This window comes from Haliaeetus leucocephalus, unplaced genomic scaffold (assembly GCF_000737465.1).
Source record: "Haliaeetus leucocephalus isolate CR32 unplaced genomic scaffold, Haliaeetus_leucocephalus-4.0 Scaffold657, whole genome shotgun sequence".
Taxonomy (NCBI): Eukaryota; Metazoa; Chordata; class Aves; order Accipitriformes; family Accipitridae; genus Haliaeetus; species Haliaeetus leucocephalus.
Genome location: NW_010973093.1, coordinates 5,480,556 through 5,506,043, shown reverse-complemented (window position 1 = coordinate 5,506,043; position 25,488 = coordinate 5,480,556). Strand labels below are relative to the sequence as shown.

Genomic DNA, 25,488 nt, shown 5'->3' with positions numbered 1-25,488 from the left:
TAATTTTCACATTGCCCACACCACAGGATGCTGCTGCAGTTCCACAGAGATGCCAGCAGCAATGTAGTCAGGCTTTAACAGCCACAACACACTGACTTGGATACATGGTTCATTTTTTTTTTCCTGCCTCCTGGCACTGCTGGAGAACATCCTAGGTGCAAATTTTAGTGGGATACTTAAAGAAAAGAGACACCTGCAGATGCCCTAATTCAGAGCACATCTCCTAGTGAATCCAGGAACAGTAAAGATTTGCAGCCTTGAACCAAAAGTGAGAGGTTCCATTTCTGAAAGTGTTATTGGGCGGGCTGTGAGGACACTTGACTCTTCCTGAGTTTTCCACACATGCTTTTCAAGTTGCAGCCCTACCTCTGCACCTCCTCAAGGATCTAGCATAAACTTACAAGAAATCAGCAGCTTGTAGGAAAAGTCCTGTTTTTCCCTATGAGATGACTCTACAGTAGAGGAGTCTAAAATGCCATATTCCTCTTGCCTCACTGTTCCTTGACCCCTACCACTCAGTTCAACTGGGAAATTATGCTTTTCCAGAAAGAAAAAAAAATCACTATTTTTATTACTGTTGCAGTTACTAGGAAAAGAAAGAAGTTGTTTAGTGACAAAGTGAGATTATCATCTGCTCTACAGAATTGCTACTGCTGTCACAGACTGGTGAAGTACAAGGAGTCCAATTCCATTCAGAAACTATTTTCAAGGTCTGAGCCTGAGAGTAAAAAAAAAACAAATAAAAAATGCATTTTTACCTGAAAACTCAACAATCATGATCTGGAGTATTTAATCTGGAGTGAATTTATTGCTCTTCAAGACTTGTTCACTCACTGTGGTTGAATATCCATGTGAGTGCTTGCTCCATGTCGTGTTGCAGCTGTGTAAGTTTCTACACCAGCCTGCGTGACTGAGCAGAGCTCTGCAGAGCCCTGGCAGGACAGTGAGTATGGGTCATGTTAGGGTAGTCTCAACCTGGGACATCTGAGACCAGCAAGATGCTCAGAGAGAGACTAGGTTGAAGAAGCTGTTTTTAAAATTAGGTTAGTGCACAGAGGGATGTGATAGCTCCTGTCTTCAGTGTTCCTACTTGTTTCACTAGAGCACTGAACTCTTACAGCAACTGCCACAGCAATTGGAGCAATAGTAGCTACTCCTATATAAGCAAGTGCAGGCAGGATTCATCTGCATTCCTCTGATGGCTAAAAGACCTAGACTGCCATGGATCCCCTCTTGCTAGAGGAGGGGAAGAGGTGCCTAGTGCCTATCCAGTGAATACTCATTTAGAGGTGCTGGTGTCTCCCAGGTGTCTCTACATGGAATTGAAGGCTACTACCTCAGAATAAAATGTCTAACTTCTAGATATCTAACATCAGGTGAGCCCTGCCATGCATCTCACCATGGAGACTTTCTATGGCCTAAAGACTTTGGATTCATTCCTAGATTATCATGACAGACTGACAGCGAAGTCTTTTACCATGGTTTGAAGAACACACTGTGTAGTGATTTTATAGACTTAAATGCCAGGCAGTGATGCATTGCACAATGGAGTGTCATATAAGAATCATAAATCACAATCTTGCAGGAGCTTGTGGATGTCAGACATGTGCATATTCTGATTTGGTATCCATGGTAGTTTGGCATGTCTCACATCTTTGTCTTCTGCCCAAAATAGATCAGCTCTTAAATATTACTCAGCACTTGGAGTTCTGCCAGCACTGAAGACAGTTGAGAAAACACCAAAAATGTGTCTCCCAGTGCAAAGAAATATTGAGATAAACTTCATTGGCTTTGTTCAGTCTAAAAGCAAAACCCTCCTCCATGTAAACAACAAGGCAGGGTGAGGTTATTTGGCTAATGGTAGCTGAGGTGGAGATTTTAACACATGCGCTGGAACTGAAATAGGACAAAATCTGAGTGTGAAGCTGCTCAGCTAAAGCTCAGGACTGTAACCCTTGCTGGAACACCCCTCTCTCCTGTCTACATGTACAACTGGGTTGCCAGTTCAAACCAAACACAGGAATTCTATCATGTAATATTTCCAGAAATAGTCAAATGATATAGAGCACAATCCTAATGATAGACCCCCCAAGCCATTTGTTACATCCAAAGTTCCTGCTTTGACAGCACAAATAGGCAATCAAATCATATCGCTGACAAATCTACACATTTGTACAAGCAAACAAGGCAGTTTGCCTGCAGAATGTGTGGAGATGTTAATCACTTGCACCAGTAGTGAGTGGGCATGTGAATTACCATTAAGAAGTAAGAAGCTAACATTATGTAACTGTTCAAGTAAAACGTGAATTTACAGGTAGCTGAAATGTAAAGTCAAAGGCCAATCCATTCTTTTATGTCCATAAACAGCTAAGATGTAGTTTAATTTCCTCAGATAATAAGTCTTTTACTCACTTTGGAAAGCACCGCCCTATCTGATGGCTGTTGCAAGAGGTGGTATATAAACAGTTTGGACTCCCATTGCCCATTCTCCCACTTTCCCAGGGATAGGAAATGTGCTCGGGGGGGCTTCCAGCAAAGTCAGTGGAAAAGGTGTGAAAACCACTGGCCCATCTACAGAAGAACAGAGCCCCCAAGACTTTTCAGTTAAAGAAGGAAATCAGGTTTTATTCTTATCTGGGAAGGAACTGGGAAAAATATTTTGTACAGAAAACTGCTTGAAGATAATCTAAATATCTCAGACAGTGGCAGGTTTTACAGCCCTGCCCAGGGTTATCCATGTGCTTGATGAAGGCTATCTGGACACACCACTCTGTAGATCATCCCTCTACTAGGGTACACTTGCTATCTCATCCTAACGATACTGTCAAGCCTGATGTGGTATGACATTACTGTAAAACTCCTTTTGGATGGGGAGGAGAAAGGGGGACCTTGTGTGAAATGCCATCCATGAGTCTTTCCTTGAACCATTTCAGTTCCCAGCCCACCCGAAGGTTCATGGTGGTTTTCTCTGCTTTCCTCCCACCAGTGCAGTGCCAGGCTGGAATTGCAGGGTATTGTATTACAAGGCCCACGGGTGCTGCCTCAGCCTCAGTAAACTTTATTTAAGCACACACAGACATACACAGACAATATACATATATTTGTTCTTCTCTGACAGTTCTACAGGACCAACACTGCTTTGGATGACACTCGTGGAGAATTTGAAAAAGTGCAGGAAATGTACGAAAAAATAAAGGTCTTTTAATAATTTGTGAGTCATGGTCATCCACAGAAACAACACAGGTGCATTCAACCAGGTGAGCACATGGACACATCTCCACATACAGTACATTGTGTCTATATAGGTTTCTCCACATACATTGTGTCTATATAAATGTACAACAGTCTCAAAAGTCAGCAAGACACAAAACCAGATGAGTACTGGCATGGCACATGCTTGCACTCCCAGTGTCGCAACCCACTGCCAGTGCACCAGTGTGACTCAGTCAGGGTGTGGGTGTGAACAGAAAGATGCTCCAAACATAGTCTCACTGTACACTATAAAAACTCACCAAATATGCAACAACGTCATAAAAGAACATTCATCTGGGGTTCTGGTGACCAGCTACTTTGAGTCAGATCTCATAGTGTTTGTGTCACCACAACTCCTAGGATATATGGTTACTTATCTAATATAGCTACAACTGTCTCTCAACATATATTTTATATACAGTACATATACACAGAACATACACAGAGCAGTATATGTATATTTTTGTGTTTTCATGTTTGTACATTATATCACAGATTATATGAACACATAAAATATACGTTTTAGGACCTAAAAAGAAATAATTTTATAAAATATTCATATTACCCCCCCAAAAAAAGCCCAGAAGTCAAACAAAAGAAATCCAGAAAAGCACTCTTGAAGTGTTAACTGCCTGCCCTTGGACAGCATTACACTCCTTCCCCTTCCCTTTATAAGTACAGCAGCACAATTATGGTTTGCAACCATGCACCCAGGAAAACACAAAGCAGTATAAATTGTTGAACTGCAAAGTCAGAGTGGAGTCTGGAGTCTGGCTGTCCAACTCTACACTCTCCCACCATCTCCCTTGCTAGGATTTAAAAGGTTCTGCCAGGAGCACAGTATTTTACCTGCAGCAATATTTTATAGACTAAATCTACTGACTGCAGTCCAATACTGTTATCTCATAGCACTTAGAACCCAGCTTCTGAGTTATAGCTTTTTTATTTAAAACAATCTTTTTATTTAGCAAAAAATTGTTTCCACTGTACCCTTCGTGTGTCCTCTTCCTAACGTGACAAACCCGGAGGAGATGAAATTATGGAGATCTGGCCCTCCACTTCGGTAAACATCCTTTCCATAGTGACCTGCCAAGGAAAAGAAAACAAAGAAACCTTTATTCAGTGCGTGTGTGTGTATATATATATATACACACACATATATGTTATACAGCCTGGCTGTCACTCTCATATATGAGTAGCGAGGCCCCACCACATGGTTACATTATTAATGGCAAACGGAGGGTATAATAGAACATAACAGCTATAACAGCATCAAAGTCTTATTGCTTTATTGGCAAAGATTTACAAAGAAGAACAATCATGTATTTTGATAACTGCCAAGGAATTAACAGATTCTGATAGGGGAACCACTAACGTGCCAAACCAAACCCCCCAATAGCCGTGAAATTTGATCATCACTGGCTCAGATTTAAGTTTGCTAGGAGCAGTACTCCCACAGAACTGGTCTCATTCAAACCCACAAGACTAAGGAGCTAAAGGATATCAGAAGAGATGTGGCTTTGATTCTTCCCGATTCCAGCCAGACCCCTGACAGCATTCCTGTCCCATTGGTAGAGATTTTGTCTCAGCACAAAAGCAAAGGTGCAAATATCACTCTTGTCCAGGCTGGACCCAAGTCCCCATTAACAGTTCAATAGCAAATTTTGTCTTTTAGCTTTGATTAGCTCTGGTCCTTGAATGGCACCCCTGGATATTTTCTCAAGTGCAATAGTGTTCTGCAGAACACTTCCTAGGAGCTTTCTCAGTCCATGACAACAGAGTAGGTTCAGGAGACACCCAGCCTTTTAATATTTTAATATATTAATAAAGAAAAAGGCCTTCTACCTCCTTGTTACCATGCAAAGCTCTGAAATGAGGACATAGATAATTTTTCAGATACTATTTATCATCTCCTCCCTTTTTCATGTTGTTAATTTTTCTATTCCTTTTATTTTAGAAAGAGGCAAAGATAAGATAGGTGCAGGGGGATGGAAGTAAGGCAGCCTCAGGGGCTGAGAATGCAGCTCCCTCCTTGTTAAGTCTCCATCTTCCCCATGCCTTTCTGCACAAGCCCGTGATGCATCACTGTTCTTCTGAGCCATGGTGGCTGGAAGTCCAGCACAGCAGATGGTCCAGCGCATGGCAACTCGAGCAGGAGAGCTGAGTCAGGAAGCTATGGGGAGGGCCAAATGGACATCAGGGATCCAGGTGGAAATGCAGCCTGGAGCCATGTTCTGGCTGGCTCACATTGCCTCTGACAGATGCTATGGCCCTTTACTATTTTTCATACACTGAGACCAAATGTCGCTTGTTCTTGTATACTTTCAGGCTCTCTGGCAACACTGTGAAAACTACAGGAGCAGACACTTTGAAATCTCATCAGTCTGCAAAGTTTTCCTCTTTCCTTTTTAGCCAGTCATTCTCACCCCAGTATCCCGGCAGCTACTACTGGTTTTGCAGGCCATTACTCCTGTCATCAGAGTCCACCTTGCATATGAGAGGGCTGAGGGTAAGCACCCCCCCAAGGTTTAAATTTCCCCAAAATGTCCCACTGTTCTGCTCTGCAATGGATCTGAGCAGGCTCCAAACCCCACTCCCCATTCAGGGAGGACATCAGCAACTCTCTGGCTGGGAGAGCCTAGCACAGACTTTGCTGTCAGATTAGCATGTTGAAGATCCTCAGAGGAGGCTCACATATGGCAGGCAGAAGATGCTGAGACTTCTAATAGAAAAAGCATCCCACTCCCTTCCCTCACATATTTTTTCTGGTCAAGGTCAGTCAAGTGCTCCCTGTAAACTTCTCAAAACACATATAAATTGTTTCTGCAGGTTTGGGAGTGTTAGCAGCAAGACAGTTTTCTTCTTACAGTTGTAGTAATGCAAGGCAGTAGCAAAACCCTTCAAATGTGGAGGCATCCACCCATTAATTGGCTGAGAAGAGAGTTTCCAGAAAAAAGAAAGAAGGATTTTCTGCTTCCACAGGAAAGATCATAGGCTCTTTCTCTCTTCTTCCTATGTAGCTCTTGCAAGCTCTGGCTGCTGTGTTCCTGGAAAAGGGTGGCAAGCATCTGCCTCTGAGTCCCTGGAAGTTATTCTTGCTTCATGAGATGTTTGTTCTTGTCCTGAGAAGCCTGCAGAGATGGTTTGTGGCTGCAATGCCCAATTTGCTTTCTTTTTCTCTATCGCTTTTCTAAAATGTGCTGCATTTTTTCTTTCCAGTAAGCCAATTTTTGCTCATATACCATCAATTTCTATGCTCTCAGGGCCAGCTACTCTGGTGACTGACACTCTATCAGTGCCATAAATCTACCATTTTAAACAAGGATAAAAGAAACACACAAATATGTGCTATTACCTCTAGCTGAAATCAGCTGTCTTTTATATGTCCCTTTGGAGAATCTGTTTAAGACACAGATCAAGAAGGGGAAGTGTATAAAAAAAAAGCAAACATTTACTGGCAGATTGAAGATTGTTCATCAGCCATTTGCTCTGTGAACCTTGCTCTGCCCCTTCTTATAGTACATAGTAGTTAAATTAAAACATTCCTGTGATAACAACCCATTAGTATTTGAACAGGAGTTACGTTTTCCCATGAGAAACTTGAATTTGTAGACTTCAAGTAGCGTGAGTTTTCCCTTTTTATGGATACATTATAGGATGCTATGTTTGGTTTATATGTTTTTTTATTCCTGCTCACTCGTGATCATTTCTCTTGGCTTTTCAGTGTAAAAACACTGGTACATGGCTTTTACTTTTAGAAGCACCTTGGGGGCTGCTGGTGAGCCAAGCTCAGGTGTTGCTATTCAAACAGGCTTTTTCATAATCACTTCTTGACTGAGATGTTTCACACTGGAAGTGAATGCTCCCTTGTACCTTATCAAAATGCATGTGCCCTGTAGCCACAGCAGAGCTAAAGAAGCTCAAGTGCAAGTAGACAAGGCTGCAGAGCAGTGGAAGCACAGAGAGAGCTATGCCAGACCAGAAAACATCCCCGTCTCATTCTCCATTGGGGCTGTTTTCCTCCTTCCTACCTTCAGCTGGGTGCTCGCTGTTTGGAGTCCTTCCACAGCTGGTGGAGAGGGATTGGCCCTGCCAAAAAGGGGTTCGGCCATGAGCTGAGCTGCTGATGGAGATGTGTGTCTCATGGGCTAAGGAGCCCCTGGAACTTATCCAAGGTGTTCACTTCTAGTAGGCTGTAGCTGGGTGTTTCCCTCTGCCCCATGGTGAGAAAGCTAAAAATGGCCTAATTCCTTGAAAAACAAGTGTAAATGGACTGATTTTCATTTCATTTAATTTCAGACTTTGGGGATTTTTATTGCCAATCAACACCCAACCAACAAACCCCTGCCATTGCAGACAGAAAGAGCCCCTCTTTAACACCCTGCAAGGTTCCCCCAAGCCCTTCCTGACACTGGAGGCTGCACCAGCCCTGGCATGGTGCGTGCCCCCTCGTGGGTTGTCCTGTAGGGCAAGGGTGCAGGCACAGAGCTGTTGCAGAACCCCAAGCACACAATAAAATGGATATCTCTGAACTAAATCTGCTGTGTAAATGAGGTGGGGACAGTTTGATGGCTATCTTGTACCTCCTGTCCACAGGCATTATTCACATTGCTTTCCCTCCTCCCCCATGTGTGATCACATCAGAGCAAAGCTGCCTTTTGGTGTTGTATTTCCCTGGGAGCACCCACAAGATGTTCCATGGGCTGCAGCCATCAGGGAGCTGAAACCAGAGGCAGCACCCAAGACCTGAAGGAAGTCACATAGAGCAAGAGCAACAGATCAGTGTTGCAAGCAAGGCAAGGCAGCACAGCCCAGCATACTCGTGTCCTTGGGCTTCCAGCACACGCTTTCGCTTTTTTACAGCTCCTGCTTTGGGTGGAATTAGCTGCTGTCTGCCAGCTTTCCATATCCAGGTGTCCTACCCAGCTAGCACACGACAACGCTCTCTGGGGCTTGCTGGTGACTGCGTAAGATCACAACCAGTGTCATCATTCTACCAGCCACCAAGCAGGCCAGCAGAGAGGCTGTGTCCCCTCCACTTGCCTCTGTGTCCCTGTTTGTAAAGGGATTTACTCTTCCTGCAAAGCACGGGGCGGTCTGTGAATGAAAAGCGCTCTCCAGAAGCCAGATTTGATTACGATGGAGTCTCACAACACTCACTACTTCCAAAGCAAAGCAACCACCCACCTACCTGATCTCATGGCATGGAACATGCTAGCTTTTAATACAGTATTTCTCTAGACATTTTGCATCTCTAAGGTCTATTTCTCATGGTTAGGATAAAATTTAAAATGCTACTTCAGAGCACCATGTCTGACTCCCTGAAAGAGGCTTTTCCTGCTCTCACACTCCCTGTTCTCGCTTATGCTCATATCCATGTGCTCTAATGCATGTAAACCCTCAGATGCACACAGGCTTGCAGGCTTTTTTATTAAAAGAAATGAACAGGACTCCAGCAAGGCTGTGTGTTACTAAAGCAAATGAAGACTAACACTTACACAACTTAAAATTTACAAAAGAAATTGAAACAAGGTGAAACATGACTTCTTTTTCCTCTTCTTTGGTTATAAGGCACATCAGAGGCAGAGAGCAGATGAGTGTTTTGCCTGCCACACAATAAAGGCATATTCTTTAGGGCATACAGCTCAAAGAGGGAACATTTCATTATAATGGCATCCTGCAAAACACACATATGGAACAAACTCAGTCACAAACAGCAATTACAACCCCAGCTCTGATTTAACAGAATTATTAGAGCTGAACTAAAATGCTGTTATCCACCTCTTCGAAACATTATTACTGAGTACAGATTACGTCACCCTGAGAAGGGCAGACAGGGACTGTCATGGAGAGCCTTTCGCATGATACACTCTGGGATTCTGGCCTCATCCTTGCCACAAATTTCCGTGGAAGAAAACCTACACCCAGAAAGGAGTCCCCACATCCAAACTCCTCAGCACAAACATTATTCTCAGACAGATCTCTGTGGAGAAAAAAAATTTTTTTTGGGGGGGGGGGGGAAAACCCCAAAAGCCTACCTGTCTCTGATGCTGCTCATTTCTTCTGGACAGATTCATTTGGAATTATTTTACACATATCAACAGACCAAGACAAAGGGCACAAGCTGCCAAAACGACTGTAAGGTATTTGCTGAGCACATGGCAAACTGCTCCGCATCTCTCTCTCTATCCTGTCAATCAAATACAATCATCTTTGAATGCAAGGGGAGGCATGGCTCCAGACCCAAAATGAGGCATTCTTGGGGCCAGAGTGGCACAGGGCAGCCAGCAAGCACACAAACCATCTCAATTTGAGGGAAGTTTAATTGCAGAAATTGGTGGGTGTTAGACATGGCTGTGGGCTACACCACTGAAGGAAGTGTTTGCAGGCAGGTCGGGCATCTTGGTATTTTACCACAGCATGGGGTGCAGATTAACAGAGATTACAATGATAAGAAGGGGCACCCGAGGGATGTCACTGAAATATTACCATTTTCTTTCTTAAAAAAAACAACAAACAAACAGAAGCCAGCTGGCACCTCTCACACTTGTCAGAATAAAGGCACAGTAAAGGCCACTGCAGTGTGTTTTTTCTGGTTTAATACCATAGTTCTGGGATCAGGTCAGATCTGTCTATCCTAAACATGCAAATGTACAAAAAAATAAGAGACTGGAAAGAGTTCAGTGGTACTTAGGGTGAGCTCTCAGCATTGTGCAGCCAGACATGGACAAGATGTAGTCCAAATCAGTGCAGGGAATAATAGTTTTCTGTGCCCTATAGATATTCCTTAGCTTAAATCACACTGGTGGGCTAAGGAGAGCTGAGTTCCACTCACCCTGTCCTAATAATGTGACAACCTACCCATAAGTTCACCTTCTTTCAAAATAACTGCCTCTTTTTTTCTTTATCTCCCTTTTCCTCATGCTAAGCCTTTGTCACATCCTTCCCTGCTTCAACCCTCTTGCTCTCCACAACATGTGACTGCTGCCCATAGAGACCCTGCTTAAATTAGCCCCCACAGGGCCATCTGGCCACAGACTGTGCTAAACAGATTACAGGGGATGGCCTTGTCCATCTCCTCGCCTGGCTCACTGTCCACACCACAGTAGGAATGGTCTTCTAGGGCAGGGTCTCTGTGATCCCTACAGGTCCCCAAGGCTTTTGTGATGTTCCTTAAAGAGAATGGGCACCTCACCTGAGCAGACAGAGCCAAGTCTTGCTCACCATGAGCCAGACAGTCCTGAGTCACTGGGGCCAGCTTGACCAGCTGGTGTGGGCTCCAGCAAGCACATGGCTCTTGCATACCTGACTGCCCAGTGCATCAGAAAACATGGTAAAAACTCAGGCCAGGATCACTCCCAAGCCAAGGGGGAACTTTGGGTTCAGAACAGAACAAAAGGATTGTTCCAACTTGAAAATTGGGAGATCCTTATTTTTCCTTTTGACTTATTTCTGCCTTATCAGCTTTCAGAGTGCATTCGCATCACATCTTCCAGCCTTCTTTACAACCAGGAAGGGTACAAGCTTACTATTCACAGCTGAATACTGGAGCTCTCAAGTAAAATTATTGGCCAGGATCTGGGCTTTATGGAAAAATCATGCATACTGGAAGACTTCCCACAACATCGCAAGAATGGGGAACAGTTTCCTGGCATGGGGTTTGTGTCAGTCCAAACTAGCAACCCTGCCAAAAATATGCCCACTTACTGCACAGCAGACCAAGCCAAATCCAGTGCAGTGAGCTGCATAAGTCCAGGTCATGCTCATGTATCTTTCTGGCATTGGAAAAGATGTACAAAGTGAAGCTAAAACGTGTGCTGGCTTTCCTGATAAGTGACCAAGGGAACATCTTTTGTTACTTGTTTACTCTGCTAACTACAACAATTGTCCTTGATTTTGCAACCACCCTGCAAGTTGTAACAAGCAGTAAGAGGCTTCAGGAAACATAATTTCTGTTAACTTAAAAAAATGGCTATGTGAAAGTCAAATACAGGACTGCAGTGCTAGAAGGTCTCACTAGCAACATGCATTGGGGATGACAGAAATACGGTGATGAGTTCATATTCTGCTGAGATGTCTAAATAAAAACACTTTCAAAGACAGAGGATAAAATTGATAGGAAAATAAAATACAGCACCTCTCCAAGGCTCCAAATGCACATGCTGGTTAGCAGAAAAACCTACTGAAGTACCTAGTTTGTGCAGTAAACAGCTCTCCTCCAGTGGTCTGCTTCTCATCAACATACAGCTGTACTGAGTTACACATACATGTCTTGAAGCATGCTCTAAAGCTCCACAAAGAGCAAACATTTAAGCCCCTAAAAGCCAAGAAGGGACACTCCCTTCCTCTACAGTACAGCAGAGGGAAGAGACCCCATGGGTGTTCCTTTTATGCAGTCAGGGATGAAAGGCTCACACAAACAACAGGCTTCCCAGATTACTGTAACTCCCCATTCCCTGTGCTGAAGCTATTCCCCTTTGCATGGAAGTAAAGAAGGAAGGAAACAGGGTTCTGATTCTTTTTCCTTGAGGACAGAAGGACCCCTGTCCATCATGTGTGCAATTTACAGCAATGCCGTCACATACAACACAGTGAAAGCATAAGCTAATCAAGGCTGGCTAATATTTCTATAGAAAACTCACCCAGTTACAGTCCTTGCCCAGTGAGTACAAGAAAAGCCACTACCAAACCTATGAGTAACCAAACAGACTTAGGGCTTCCATTCAGAGGAGTCTCAGATACTTAAAAGCCCAGCATGACAGAAAATCAGTTGTTCCCATCAGTATTAGGGAGAGGTGTGCTGTTGCACCGCTATGCTTGCAGCAGTGACATTACAGCTCCAGAACCTCACAAGGCTAATGTTAGAACAGACCTAAGCAGAGCAGGAGGCATGACCAGCTTCCAAAGAGGTGCTCTGGGGCAGCCATGTATCAAGGGGATCCTTGCAGCTTAGGCTGTCAAAAATTAATGACAAATCAACCCTTAATCTTTCTTCTGTGTCCTTAAGCACACCTTACAATTGTACAGCTAGGAATACAGAAGGAGCTCAAGTTTTGTGTGACAGGGAGAAAAAGTTTCCTTCTGTTTTTTTTTACTGGACCATGAATCAGTTCACTAATCCCTAGTACTCACACATTCATGCTTACCACATAACACCCTCTCAGGGAAACATAATAGAGACCAAAAACTGTTTTATCACCCTGCTGAATTCTGTAGCAAGGAAATAATTACTGTGGGTTGATTTAAACTATTCTATATGGAGAATATCAGTCACGATTAAATGCTGTAGGTTTTCACAGTAATGTGTATACAGCTTTACCTCCTTTAGTGGTTAGCCTGCTCACCTAGCTCTCAAAAGAAGCAGGTTTAATTTCTCTCTCTGCCAACAAGCATTCAAGGCCATGCCTCTTCCTTCCTGGCAAGTAGGTAATAACCAGGCTATGGCTTTTCTAATCCCTGACAGGGGGGACTTACAGTCCATCGTTTTTCTATGTTGCACCAATAAGTGAGGGCTGACATGGTACAGTGAGTGTACTTGTCCCCAGATCCCTTCATGCTGGCAGGTCTGTAAACCTGAGGAATTTGGTGATCTCCAGAAGTATTTATTTGTACTTAAACCTAGTCCTGCCTGAGGAAGGACTGCATATCCCTCAGGCTTCGGTGCATGAATCTCTGCTGGTCTGTTGGGAGTTGGGTAGTCTTTGGCAAACCTCCCTGTTTCCACCTACTTAACAGCAGTAAAAAAGAAAAAGAAAAAAGAAAAGAAAAAGAAAAAAGAGGAAAAACCAGCACTTCCCTGGCAGAAATCTCCAGGGAGCAGTTGCAGGGTGTGATAGAACAGACGGTGGGAGATGCATCATCAAACCAGCCACTGTCTCCATGGCGTTGCTTTAGCATCATGGACCTGGTGGTGGCTGGTGTAAAAGCTGCGGCTTTGCTGGCTGCCAGGCGTTTGCCCTTCCGTGTCTTATTGCAGCTCAATAACTATGACTTTTGCTATTACCAGTGAAAATCCCCAGGGTTTGTACTGACCCAGCAGTGTGGGGTCTCACAGCTGGGCTGGGCTTGCCTGGACCTGAGCTGCTTTTGGCTTGTTTTAGCTGTGACAGCAACACAGCATCTGTCACCTACCCTGGGCGGGCTCTGCGCTGGGACCAGGCTGTGGCAACAACCTGACAAAGCCAGGTTGTCCCTGGAGACAAATTGATGACCCAGAGACATGGGAAGAGTGAGCACAACACCAGAGACCCAAGGCAAGTATTAGTAAGTTTTATTTATCTATTTTAAAGGCAAAATAAATGAGTCTTTCTGTATTAATTTGAACTATGAGCACTAGTACTGTTGCAACTAATTCTTGTGTTTTGATTAGAGTGTTAAAATGTTAAATAACTAAAATCACAGTTTCAGCTCCACATATGAGGTGAGCTCCCTTTGGCTATGTAGGATTTTGAGTGTAATGCTGTATCTATGAAGTGTGGCCATAAATCTGTTTCCCTTTTCCCAGAACTAATTCCCAGATCAGTATGGAAGAAATTCAAAAGTTTCCAGCCAGAGAAAATGCCAGCTTAGATGCACATAAAGTCTTTTGGTTGACACATTTAGAGAAACCATCTTAATTATCTCATAAGTATCTTGGCTGCTTTCCCTGTAACAGTGTTAAATTTCATGGCACATGAGCTCTCCCCAGCAGCGTGGAGCAGGTAAAGGCTGGCCCCATAAACCTCAGCCCCACAGAACGTCCTGCTGGTAGCACACCACCGTGCTTCACCGCTTGCTTGTACTTTGCTGTTTGCTCCCACTGCCCCTTGTTGCTGTAGTGTCGGAGGCAATGCAGCACAGGGGCAAAGTGTGCTCACTTTTTTATGTACAAGCTGGATTTCTTACTTGCTATCAGAGGTAAAAGCTTCATTTGCTGTGCCAAGTTTAGTACTAAACTCCTCCTCTTTGGTCTGAGAACCTCTTGAACTCCTCTTCCTCCTCTCCATAGAAGACTGGGTGTCTCTTGCCCTGTTCCTGGTCAAAGCTATGTTGGATTTTAGTCGGTGTCGGTCCAGCACCAAGCACTAAAGTTATTATACCTTTAAGCTTCTCACAATAAATTGTTATTAAGAAGTCATAGCATCAAAGAATGTATCTTGTGCTCTGCTTTTAATTGAGGTGACCAACAGAGATGGCAGAGCTGCTACAGTTAGCCCCAGGTGACCTTAGGTAACTCCAGGTAACCCAGGGTACCTCGAATGACCTGGATACTGGAGGTACTCATGACTCAGACATTTTGCTGTGTTAAGAGAAAGGGATGAATCTCTGCTTCCCGAGGACAACTCACATGCACTGGCAATTCATGTAGGTATTAGAAATAATGGAGGACTGATGGCAACACCTGAAGTGGTGAATAAGCAAGGGATCGGAGAAACTTGTCCATAGGTGTCCTCCTGATTCAAGGTCCTATTCTGACCTGGGGCCAACGCTCCTGCATTATTATTATTATATCATTTATACAATTATTTATATGATTTGCTTTTCACATTCTTTCTTTAGAGGGCTTTGGCTAGCTTTCAGTGGCCAGGGTACGAACAAGACAGAGCTGGACATTTACTTGACAATGTGGATGTTTTTACTCATTTTAGCTTGGAGATTACGCTGGGCACCTCCACTTCCAGTCACAGTTATGCAGTCAAGGCCTATCCTGTTTGCTGTATTTCCTACAACCCCTCTTTCTTGAACCACGTTTTCACAGCCTTCCTATGGGAACAGCAGCAATTACCTACATGGAAAAGCAACCTGAGGGAAGTGTTGAGTGCTTTTCTAATTCTCTATAATCTGATTTAGTAAGTGGAAGCAGCAGGAAAGAGTTGCTGCTCTGTTACAACAGGTGCTCAGAAAATTATGTGAAGAACCTATACGCTAGAGGAACCCACTTCTGCAAAGGAGATGAATATGTTGTTACAAAATTACACTGAAAATGGAAAGTCTCCAGAGGATAAGAGACATGGCATGATCTTTGAATCAAACTGCAGAACTTTTTAATCTTGTGTTGGGATTTTGTGTTGCATGGACCTCTGCAACTTCAGCCCTTAATTTCCAAGTAATAACATCTCTTGAGATAACTAACTGAAACTGGTTTATGCTTGCGTGCTTAACCAATTTTAAAACAGAAGTTTTGATTTGATATGAAGATATTAATTTCAGAAATGTTTTAAATGTCTGCATTTACAATAATCTTCTTGAATAAAGAAGCTACAAAACTTCAGATACAGTCCCAAAATGCATTTGGCTTGTGAAGTTACTTCTCAACAAACAGAATTTTTAGAAATACATGGTCCACATATACATTATCACTGCAGCCTGCACATTGTGTAATGACTTTCAGGGGAAAAGGATGATGATGACTAGTTTTTCCTTCTGAGTAAGGCAGTAAAAGGGAATGTACCTGCTGCTGTCTCAGTTAACTCTGAAGAGCTGAGTCCTTAAAGCACATGATCTCAGGAAATCTCTGGGACATGGGGGATAAAGGAGAGAAAATAACTGTATGTGTGTCTTAGCCTTAGTCACCTTCTGAAGGGCCTAGTACTATCACTAGGAACAGAAAGGGCAGAGGATGTAAAAACACGGGTTTGTCATTAAAGAATGAGAATTTGTTATTAAAGTTTGGGGGGGGTTCTGGTTAAGATGGGGGAAAACCTTCATTTGAAAGATGCAATAGCATACAACTTACTAAGGAACCTTACTGGAAATGGAAATGAGAATTTATTGAGGGGAGACAAAGTGGTTGACCAAGTGGCATGAGTGATAAAGCACTCCACTTTTCCCAGGTATATAAGAAAAGGAAAATGTCTTCAGGCACTCTCTGCTCCTTTGCTGAGCCTGTGAATTCACCGTTACTGGCTGTTAACATTCCCGCTCTCAAGTGCTAGGGGATATGTCTGCCTCGAGTGTAAACATGTAGACTAGCCCTCAAAGATACTCTGCTCTCTAAGCCCCATCCTGTCTTCTCATTTGGAGCCCCAGAGCTGATTTTCTCCCTGGTATTAAGCAGTCCTCACTAATGTGAGAATGACCCTTAATCTGCTCCTGTCCATTCAGGGTATGGCTACAGAGAGGTCAACTCTCTATTTGTCCTGGATCTTTTCTAAATTCAATCATACTTTTAAAGCTATAAACAGACTGGGTAAAAGGAGAATGGCAAATGGTACAGTACATTACACACGGTGAGGACAGCAAGTTCCTATAGGCTCCTGGTCTAACACGGTTCTGTCACGAAACTCTCCTGTTGCTGCTTTCTTTTCATTATAACAGAAGGCGAGAGAGCCAGAGGATTCAATACAGGAATCATTAGTAGTTTCCTGTTTATTAATCATGCCACTGCTGGCTCTCGCCCCTCCTGCCGTGCTCCTGTCATCAGCAATGTTGCACTGAAAATGCAGGACCACGGCTATGGCCAGCTGCACAGGAGGGGGCCACTTGGACACGTCTCAAGCATTCGGCAATGCATCCAGGGCTTCCCAGTGCAGACATGTAGAAAGCTCATAAACTCAGCAGGTGCCTTCTAGCAGGGAAAATGGGGACAAGTGAATGTTTGGTAGAGTTGCAGGTGCATTAACAACCAGACATTTCTGCCCTGAGTAAGGGCAGGATACGTAAGACTGTTCTTGTTTTTAAAACCTCTTCTTTGTGCTGAATTAATGAGAATTGTTTCAGCAGTCTGTATCTACCCCCACCTGTCCCCCCAAGCTCCTCTTTATCTCTGTTGAGTTTTTGTTTCCTCTACTTGGTCCTGCACCACATGGTGAAAACAGTGTGTTTCTTGAGAATGGAGGCTTGCTGGTGCTCTCCATGCTGGATCAGGAGCCTAGGACATGCACAGCTATCTGCATGGAGTGCCTTTCCATAGCACCTAGCACAACCTGCATGCTCATTTCATTGCATAACAGGAGGCTGTGCTGACAATTCCCTAAGACTGCACATTCCTAGAGGTAGCTGTAAGTTGCACTGGTGCCATCTGTTTACTTCTTTAAATGCTTATAAAGGGTAGCTTCTGGGTATTTGATCTGGTTTTATATGATAACTCCAGCGCTTACTCATAAAGATGTCCATAGCTAGGAGGAATGTTGGTAAATAGCACTATGCAGAGCTCTACACTCAAGTAACATCCACTTTTATTGGGGTTAGATATGCAGGGATGTGACAGGGAGACATTCCCAAAGTACGGTGAAGCAATCTAATGGCACAACTTGTACCATCGTTAATGAGAGACACAAGGCCACCAATTCCCTGTGTTGTGCTTTCAAATTGTGCCCTGGAGTGCCTTTTAGCATGGGTTGCTCCAAGCCTAATCCACTTTCTAGCGATGCTGTGTCTCTGAACATTGTATGCAATCTCTGGAACTGAGCAGCTCCTCAGGAAGTGAGCAGCATCATAGCCAGTCAAGCTATGCTTCTTCTGCTGGAGATTTGCTGATCTAATTTAGAGAGGGCCTAATATTCCCCTTCTAATTAATTTGTTCTGTTCGCCTGCGACTGAACTGGCTTTTGTTCTTTGGGAGCTCCTCAAAAATTAGATGCAATACCTGATGGAATTTAATTATATAGGCTGGCAGAAAGTGATTAAGGGCAAAGGGAAGGCTGATCACACCACACTCATGCTTCAAGGATATTAGCAGAAGGGAAGGTAGAGGCTGCTTTTCCTTAGCGAGAGGGAGAATACTAAGGAGTGATTGTCTCCAGTAGGAACTTTAAGGTTAGAGATAAACATTCTTTGATATCTGAATGCCTTTGCAAGGGTCAGATGTGTATTACTAGAGCTGTTCAGATCTGCCTCAGATACCATTCCAGTGAAATTAGGTCTGCACATCACCCTTGGCCTTGTGCTGCAGATCTCCGTTCTGATGATCTTTAATCCCCTTGGGAGTTGTGTGCTTCCATAGCAGGGAGAACACGCTGCAAGAGAACGATCTGCCAAGGAGCTGAACACAAAGGCGTTTGCTCCTGATCTCTGCCAGGGCTAGCTTGACCCAGAGTCTGGGAGGCCCTAGACCACATATCCCAGTTGTCACTGGGAGAACTGAGTTACCCAAGACACTAAATGTGAAGAGGATTCAGGAATGGTGGCTCTTAGGCCAAACTTCAATAGAAATTCTGCAAAACTGCACAATTCCACCAGTGTTGGGTCACCACAGCCATGCCAATCTCTACTCCATGGCATAGGAATAACTTTTATTCAGAGAAAAGTAGTGGAATTGCATAAAAGGGTGGCTAAGGAAAGAAATAGCAAAGTGAAGAAGAGAGGGGGGAGGAAGAACTGGGGCAAATAAGAATGCTTGATCACAAGAAACCATTTAGTTAGACCCCTGGCAACTGCTTACAGTCACACAACTGAAGGTATTCAATGATAACATGTGTAACTACCAGGCTGTAAAAAGCACAAAGTGCAGACCCTTCCAGGCACATCCTACATTTTAAGGTACTTGAATAGCATTGATGTTCAGGCATCATGTGCCAGCATATCCTATATGGACCTGCGTTCTGAAATGGTGGGGAGAGAGGTGGTCTGGGATCCAAGGTGTCCAGAAAGCCAGAGGCACTCAAAGTAATAACCTCCATCAGCAGGGGACAGTTCCCTGTGGCAAGGGTGGCCGCAGCCTCCTGGGGCACTGCGCTGATCCAGGGACAGGCTAAGTGACTTTAAAGGAAAGTCAGCAGGCAGGAAAGGGACAGAGAAAGTGTCTCTGCTCCCAGACTGGCAGGATCCTCTTGCAAAGGCACATTAGGGATTAAGGAAGAGTTGCAGGTACAGGGATCCTGGAGGGGATCTTCTGGGCTGTACATTCTTACCCTAACTTCACCATCCAGGTAAGTCCTAAAATAACTGGAAATGGAAGGGAATTGAGTCAAACTATTTTGCCCTAAACAAGCTGGTTAAAGCACTGGTACTTAGCAGCCTGCCACATACTAGGAAAGATCTTTTCAGACCCAATACACAAGCCTTGCTTTACTTAAGAAACACTTAACTCATCCTCACTTGGGAATTCAGCAGCAAGGGATCAGGGGAAGCAGTGCAGAAGCTGGCTTTGTTCCCAGCTCTTGCTTTGGTGCCGCAGAAGACACCAGCTCCAGGAACAGTGGCAAGGAAGCTCATGAAACTATGCTTAACACTTTGAGATCACATCTGCCGTGGTGGAGCATCCTGTCCCTGTCCTGTTTAATGATCATTAGCAATAGCTGGTTGAGAAGAGTCCCTGTGCTAACGAGCACCTTAGGGCAGTGGCAGAGAAAAAGGACTTTCCTGCTGAGGACCCCTGAGCAGAACATCAGCACTTCTGTACTGTGCAGCAAACATGCTCCTGCCTGAATAATTTGTCTCACAAATATCAGTCCTGTCAGACTGTATCTGACTGTCAGCGATAATGTTTGTCTGATTGAGTAGCTGATGGGGGTCACTCAGAGCCCATCCTAGTGCAAAACAGAGGCCTGTCTCCCAAAACCACTTTTAATTTATCAATAAATGGTCTTTCTCGACTCCCATAAGCCTTCAGGAGCTTTATGCTGCTGCAACCATACTGCTGCTCTTATCCCAACCAGAAGGAAGCAGTAAGAGGAGCTGCCATCCTACTTCTGAGTTGAAAAGTAGACAAGCCCAGGCATACCCAGGTCTGTATGTTCCCACACAAATATCATCTCTTAGCCAATAGAGAGGTCAAAGCTACCCCACCTGCTGAGCTAATTAAGTGCAGCCACATGGTCCAGGAGAGCCTGCAGTAAATGCTCCCAGATTTGTATGAGAGAGGATTAGAGGCTGCTGTGAAAACAGCCACGAATATGAGGTGGTTCACAACTCACCCACTATCTCCATTTGCAGCCAGCTGGTGGCTCCCAGACAGTCTGCAGATGTGCCTGGGATTATCCTGCCTCCTGATGCACCAAGCTGCTGGATCTGCTCAGAGACACTGAGCACTTTGGACTGGGAGGTTTGGCTGCTGCACAGCCTGGTTCTGCCAGCACGGAGGATGACTTGAGTGAGCCCTTCCTGAGCTCAAAAGCAAAATGAGATGCTCTCTAAGAGCTTGATTCCATGTGAATATCATGACAAGAAACCAGAAATAAAGTAAAACACAACTTTGTAAAGTCTTTTGACATAGTTGGGTCTCAGGTCTCAGAATGACAGTATTTGGCACGAATTTCCTGCTAGCAAGGTGCATCCTATACTATTTTTCACTCTGTAGTGAAAGCTTAGCTCATTGGCTTTTCCTTGGTATGGAAATGGTCTTTGATTTTACCCAGCAGCATATAGCAGTTTAGCCTTTTCCAGTATTTGAAAGGATTTTAGATGTGTGCACAAGATTTTAATGTAACGGAATTGCTATCCAGGGAGGGAGGTGTGAAGTGGAGAGAATGTGGCAAATTGGGAAGCCTGAGAGGAAAAAACACAGAGTGGATTCAAAAATGAAAGAGATCACACACTAATTTAAAAAGCTAGATTTGGCAATGATTGCTAATGGTATATTAAACTGTCTAGTCTGAGCTATACATTTGTTTTGCTGCTTCCCAGTTTTTTGTTTATTTGTTTGTTCATTTGTTTTGCTGGTTTTACAGTTTTATGGCTGTTGACCTCATGAACATGACAACTCTGACACAACTCTGACAGTGGTGACGATAATGACCAACAATGATCTCTTGTGATTAAGCAGTCCACCAGCATGCTTGTGCCTGGCCTGTTTTGCTGAACGTCTTTTATAAAGGTGATAGTGAATATGTAGGGAAAGAGAGGAATAAGCTTTGGAAGGGAAAGCAATTTAGACTCCAGTTTGGTTTGGGAAAATTTTTCACTAGTGTTATGGCATGTTTTAGGAGGGAAACAAAGATTTCTCAGGTGACTTATGGTAATTTGTGTCCCGTCACTAGTCCTTACGGCTTTTTTTTTCTACACAGTGCAGTACTGTGGCTTTTCTGTGCTTCTGCAGCCCACACACCAAATGCAATTCCTCCTATTGTATAGCTGTATGCAGTTGAAACTTGGACTTCCAAAGCAGGAGAGAAGTGGTATGCAGCCAGGCAGCCTGTTTGGAGGACACCACAGCCCTGTATGGCAGCCTTCCTCCATAAACAGGGCTAGGGACAAAGATAAGTGTGAGTGCAGGGTACTGTGCACCTACACCCAGACTGTGTCATCACAGATCAACATCCCCTCTATACTCAGAGAACTGGCAGCATGAGCAAAATAAAACACCAGGTATTTGGAGACTAATGTTTCTGCATCTACTTTGGGTTTAAGTGACATTCAGCTGCTGAAAATGTGATTTGCCTCTCTGTGCCTGACCCACAAGGAAAAAGGAACCAGAAGACATCAAGAAGACCTAGCTCTTTAATTCAGCACAGGCTTCTAGCTTTGGAGATCTCAGGCAAAGCTGGCTGGAAACTGGGGCTGAAATTGCATAAAAATGAATTGCCTGATCATTAGAAAGAAAATAAGGGAATCTATCAGGCCAAACAAACACTCCACTCTGGACTTCTTTTTTTTTTATACTATTTTTAGGTGAGAGCTTGGTGAAGTCACAACTTGTTTTGAGCAGGAAACCTTGTCTTTTTCATTTGGAAACAGTCAACATTAAATGCATCAGTGTGTTGAAAAGGAAACTCAAGAAAGAATACACACTGAGAAATATAATAAAACTGTCTGCTGCTTTTAGAGAGATTGTCATCTTCTGGTCCAACCCTAAGGGCAGGAGCCAGCATAGACATGTCACAGTGCTCCACAGCTGGGATTTGGAGAGTGCAACTAGCCTAAAATGCTAAGGTAAACTGCCCTTGGGGTCCCAGAGTATCCTGATAACATTGGATGCTAACCAAAGATTTTAGAAATATAGAAGAACTCATGTTTTATAAACTTTAACGATGGGACAGGGGGATGATCTTCCTAAGAGGGCAGATTATCATCCATCTGCCACTGGTTGGCTTTACATATTCCTATGAAGGAGGAGCTGGCCTTTGCCAGAGTCAAACATGAGACCGGAGAGCAGATCTGAGCAGGCTGGATGTACCAATGGTCCCGTTGTGCTTTGGGAATACAGACAGGGAAACCTAATTTCTTCTGTAGCTCTGTCATAGACTCCTCACAAGAATTTCATGACTGTACAGGTGGCTCAGGAGGAAGATCACCAGATATGCCCATACCTCAGACCTTGGCAGTTCGTGTTTGAAGGGAAATTGGGTTGTGCTCTTACTGCTGTACAAATGGTGGCAAACATGTTGTGAGTTGTGCTCCTGGAAAATATACCTGGCCATACCCATGCCATGGCATGTCATCTGCTGTCTTTAAAAGGCTGCACTGCTCTAAATCCAAGGTGATAGCTAAGGGGGATCACAAGCTGCACGTTGCAGGAGATCCTCTATCCCACTTGCTTCCTGGTGGGAGTTTTTGTGTTGCTGAACTGCTTAAATTTGTGTCTTTTGATTTCTGTATGCTACTTGAAGGAGAGGAAAGACGTGGAAGTGGGTAATCCAGGCCTTAATATGCAAATGCTGCTCAGCTGTGACGGGAGACCAGGGACGGAGCCTGGCTTACACATATCACAAAGATTTGTAGGATCAGACCCTGCAATACTGATATGCAGTTGGTGCAAGCCATTGATTAGCCCACAAAGCATGAAATAATTAGAGCTGTAGATATGGCATCATCATCACATCAGTTGTGTCTTAAAAGAAGAAACAGCTGAGAACTGTGAGCAGCTTCCTTTCCTGCACTGCTGCAGCCACTGCAACACGCTGTGCAGCGATTACTCCACCCCAGCATGCTCTCCACCCCTGCTACTGCAGGACGAAGTAAATGAGTCCTTGGGGAGCCTTAGTCCTTTAATGAAAATCAGCCAGTAACAAAGTGTGCTGTTCAGATACACTAATGAAAAAATGTTCCCTTCCCAGGGACAAAACTTCTTGCACTCCCTGGGCACTCTGCTTTCAGGAATCAGTTAATTTCAAGATAGGCAATGAACTCTGAATGACATGGACCCAACGAGGAAAGTTGGATGCAGCTGGAGAGGCGAATTACTGGTGCTGATGGGGTTACTCCAGTGTCATTGTCCCTAGGCTCAGGATCCCATGGGGATGGCACTGTGGGGTCCTCTGACCTGTACTGACACTTGGGATTTCTGTTCTGTTCTTTCCTAACTCCTCCCTTCCCCCTTTCCTCAGTTTCAGACCTAGATCATAAATAATGTCAGGGAGTTTCACTGACTTTTCAGACTTGATCTCAGCAGATAAAAGAGCAGATCTGGATGATTCCCTCCTCCCTTTTCTAATGTACAGCCAGGGAGTAGTAGGAAAGACAGAGTGGAGGACATGAAGAGACATAGGAGGGACACAAAGAATGAGAAAGGCAAAGAAGAGATGAAGGCAAGAAAGAGAAGGAGATGTGTGTAATTTAACCAAAAACCCTTAAGAGGAGCACCTCTATCCACTCATACCAGGTTACAGACTGCCCTAGGCAGTTCCTGAAGGGAGCAATGCATGGGAAAGAGACATCTTATAGCTCACAGATGTGAAAGGTGCATCATTAGCAGAACTGGGCAAAGGTAGCAGGTTGCGGGAAGTGTCACATACCAAAACACAAACTTTCCCATTCTTATCCTGAGCTTTGTGGCTGTGGAAGTGGTTCGGGTTGGTCAGATGATGGGGCTGTCAGAGATTTCTTTTTTCATGCTGGTAGGATCAAGATGAGAGCGTGTATTTTTCCAGGAGTCAAGCAATTCAATGTCCATGTCTAACACACTGGGCTTTTTTAAAGCTTGTGGTAGGCCTGTACCACTTTGCATTTGGGAGAGGTGTTTGGACCAAAACTGTTACATCTCAGACATAGTGATCATTTTTCCTTCTGTCTTTAGGAAACAACAGACTTTTTCACAAGATGCTGGCAGTTTCTTCTAGCAATCCATTCTGGCACTGCATTTCTCTCAGTTTCATGAGCAGGATCAGCTCTGTTTGCAGTATTTATTTCTTTCAGCCCTATATGATGCTGGCACACTGAACTCCATAGATGCCTCACACCTGTGATAATGTGAACACTGACCGAGTCACGTGGTCTGTCTCTGGATCTTCTGTGCTATCATTCAAGCTGCTCAAAATTCAACACAACTCTCTTTTGAAGTCCAGAAAGACACCTGATAATTTCCAAAGGATCCCAAAATGTCATCATGAAGGAAGAGTCACAGTTTCCATTGCATTTCTGATGTGATGCTCACACTGCAGCTCAAGCATGAAGAAAGGGCAATCTATAATACCTTGCCCAGGTCTTCCCTCTGCAGTCTAATGTCACCTGCTGTGATGAGTGATCTAACCTCCAAAGGGACTATATGTAAGGCAAGTGAGCCCTCTGACCAGCCATCTGTATGCTGAAAGTCTAGCCCTCAAGTAAAGCAGGAACGGTTTATCATTTCCAAATGAACGCCATAGCTTGACAGATGCCAGCTGCTATGGGTGCCTCTGGTAAAACAAATCTGCTATTAGAAACTCCAGACGCGCCTGGGTGGAAAGCCCTCCTTGCACATCCTGCTGTGCCTTGTGAGGGAAGCCTCGCTGCGTTGCCCGACTCCCTGACCATGCCTGGGTTGTCTGGGCTCAGGGATTTTCTCTGTTGCTACATGCTACAGCAGTGTCTGCACTGCTGAGCACCAGAGGTGAAATGATGGAAGGTACCAAGTGGGGGTACCTCGTGAGAGAAGCCCTTTGTTGTTCTGAGCTGAAGACAAGATTCTGGTCGAGTTAAATGGGAACAGTTGGGTGGCAAGAAGCTGGGATACTTTCAGGGCGTTGTTTAACTCCTGAAAGAGTGGTGCAAAAGCAGTTATGCCATCCACCCTGGAGCATCTCGTAGGCTGCGTTATGCAATGGCTTGGTGTGCCTGGCACAGGAGGGAGCAAGGAAGCACTCAGCTGAGCACTCTTAGCTGAAGAATTAAACCTCCCATTACATTTACTGTTAGATAAATAAGGTTCAGTCTGGTACAGAAGGCATTCATTTGCCCTAAGTTTGCCCTCAAGACATCTAAGTCTTCACCTGGCCACTCCTTTGTGCATTCAGTGGAAAAGAAGTGAACAACTTTGTTTCAAGGTAGCTCAGATGAAACCATCTCCAAGGCTGCCTGCTTCCCTCCACTTCACCAGGAGCCCTTTTGACCTGTTCAGACTTAGAACTCTAAATTTGGCTGTCAAAGAGGAGGTTCTGGGATGTGAGAGTCTCTTGAGGTGAG

The 25,488-nt window shown here is 44.2% G+C and overlaps 1 protein-coding gene across 1 annotated transcript in view; it reads right to left on the bottom strand.

Moving 5' to 3' along the window:
• Nucleotides 1-25,488, bottom strand: part of SHISA6 (shisa family member 6) — a 274,558-nt gene that overhangs the window by 192,278 nt on the left and 56,792 nt on the right. The window contains exon 4 of the mRNA XM_010579501.1: nt 4,243-4,338. Within this exon, the coding sequence (XP_010577803.1) occupies nt 4,243-4,338 (96 nt within the window). The remainder of the gene's footprint in view (nt 1-4,242; nt 4,339-25,488) is intronic.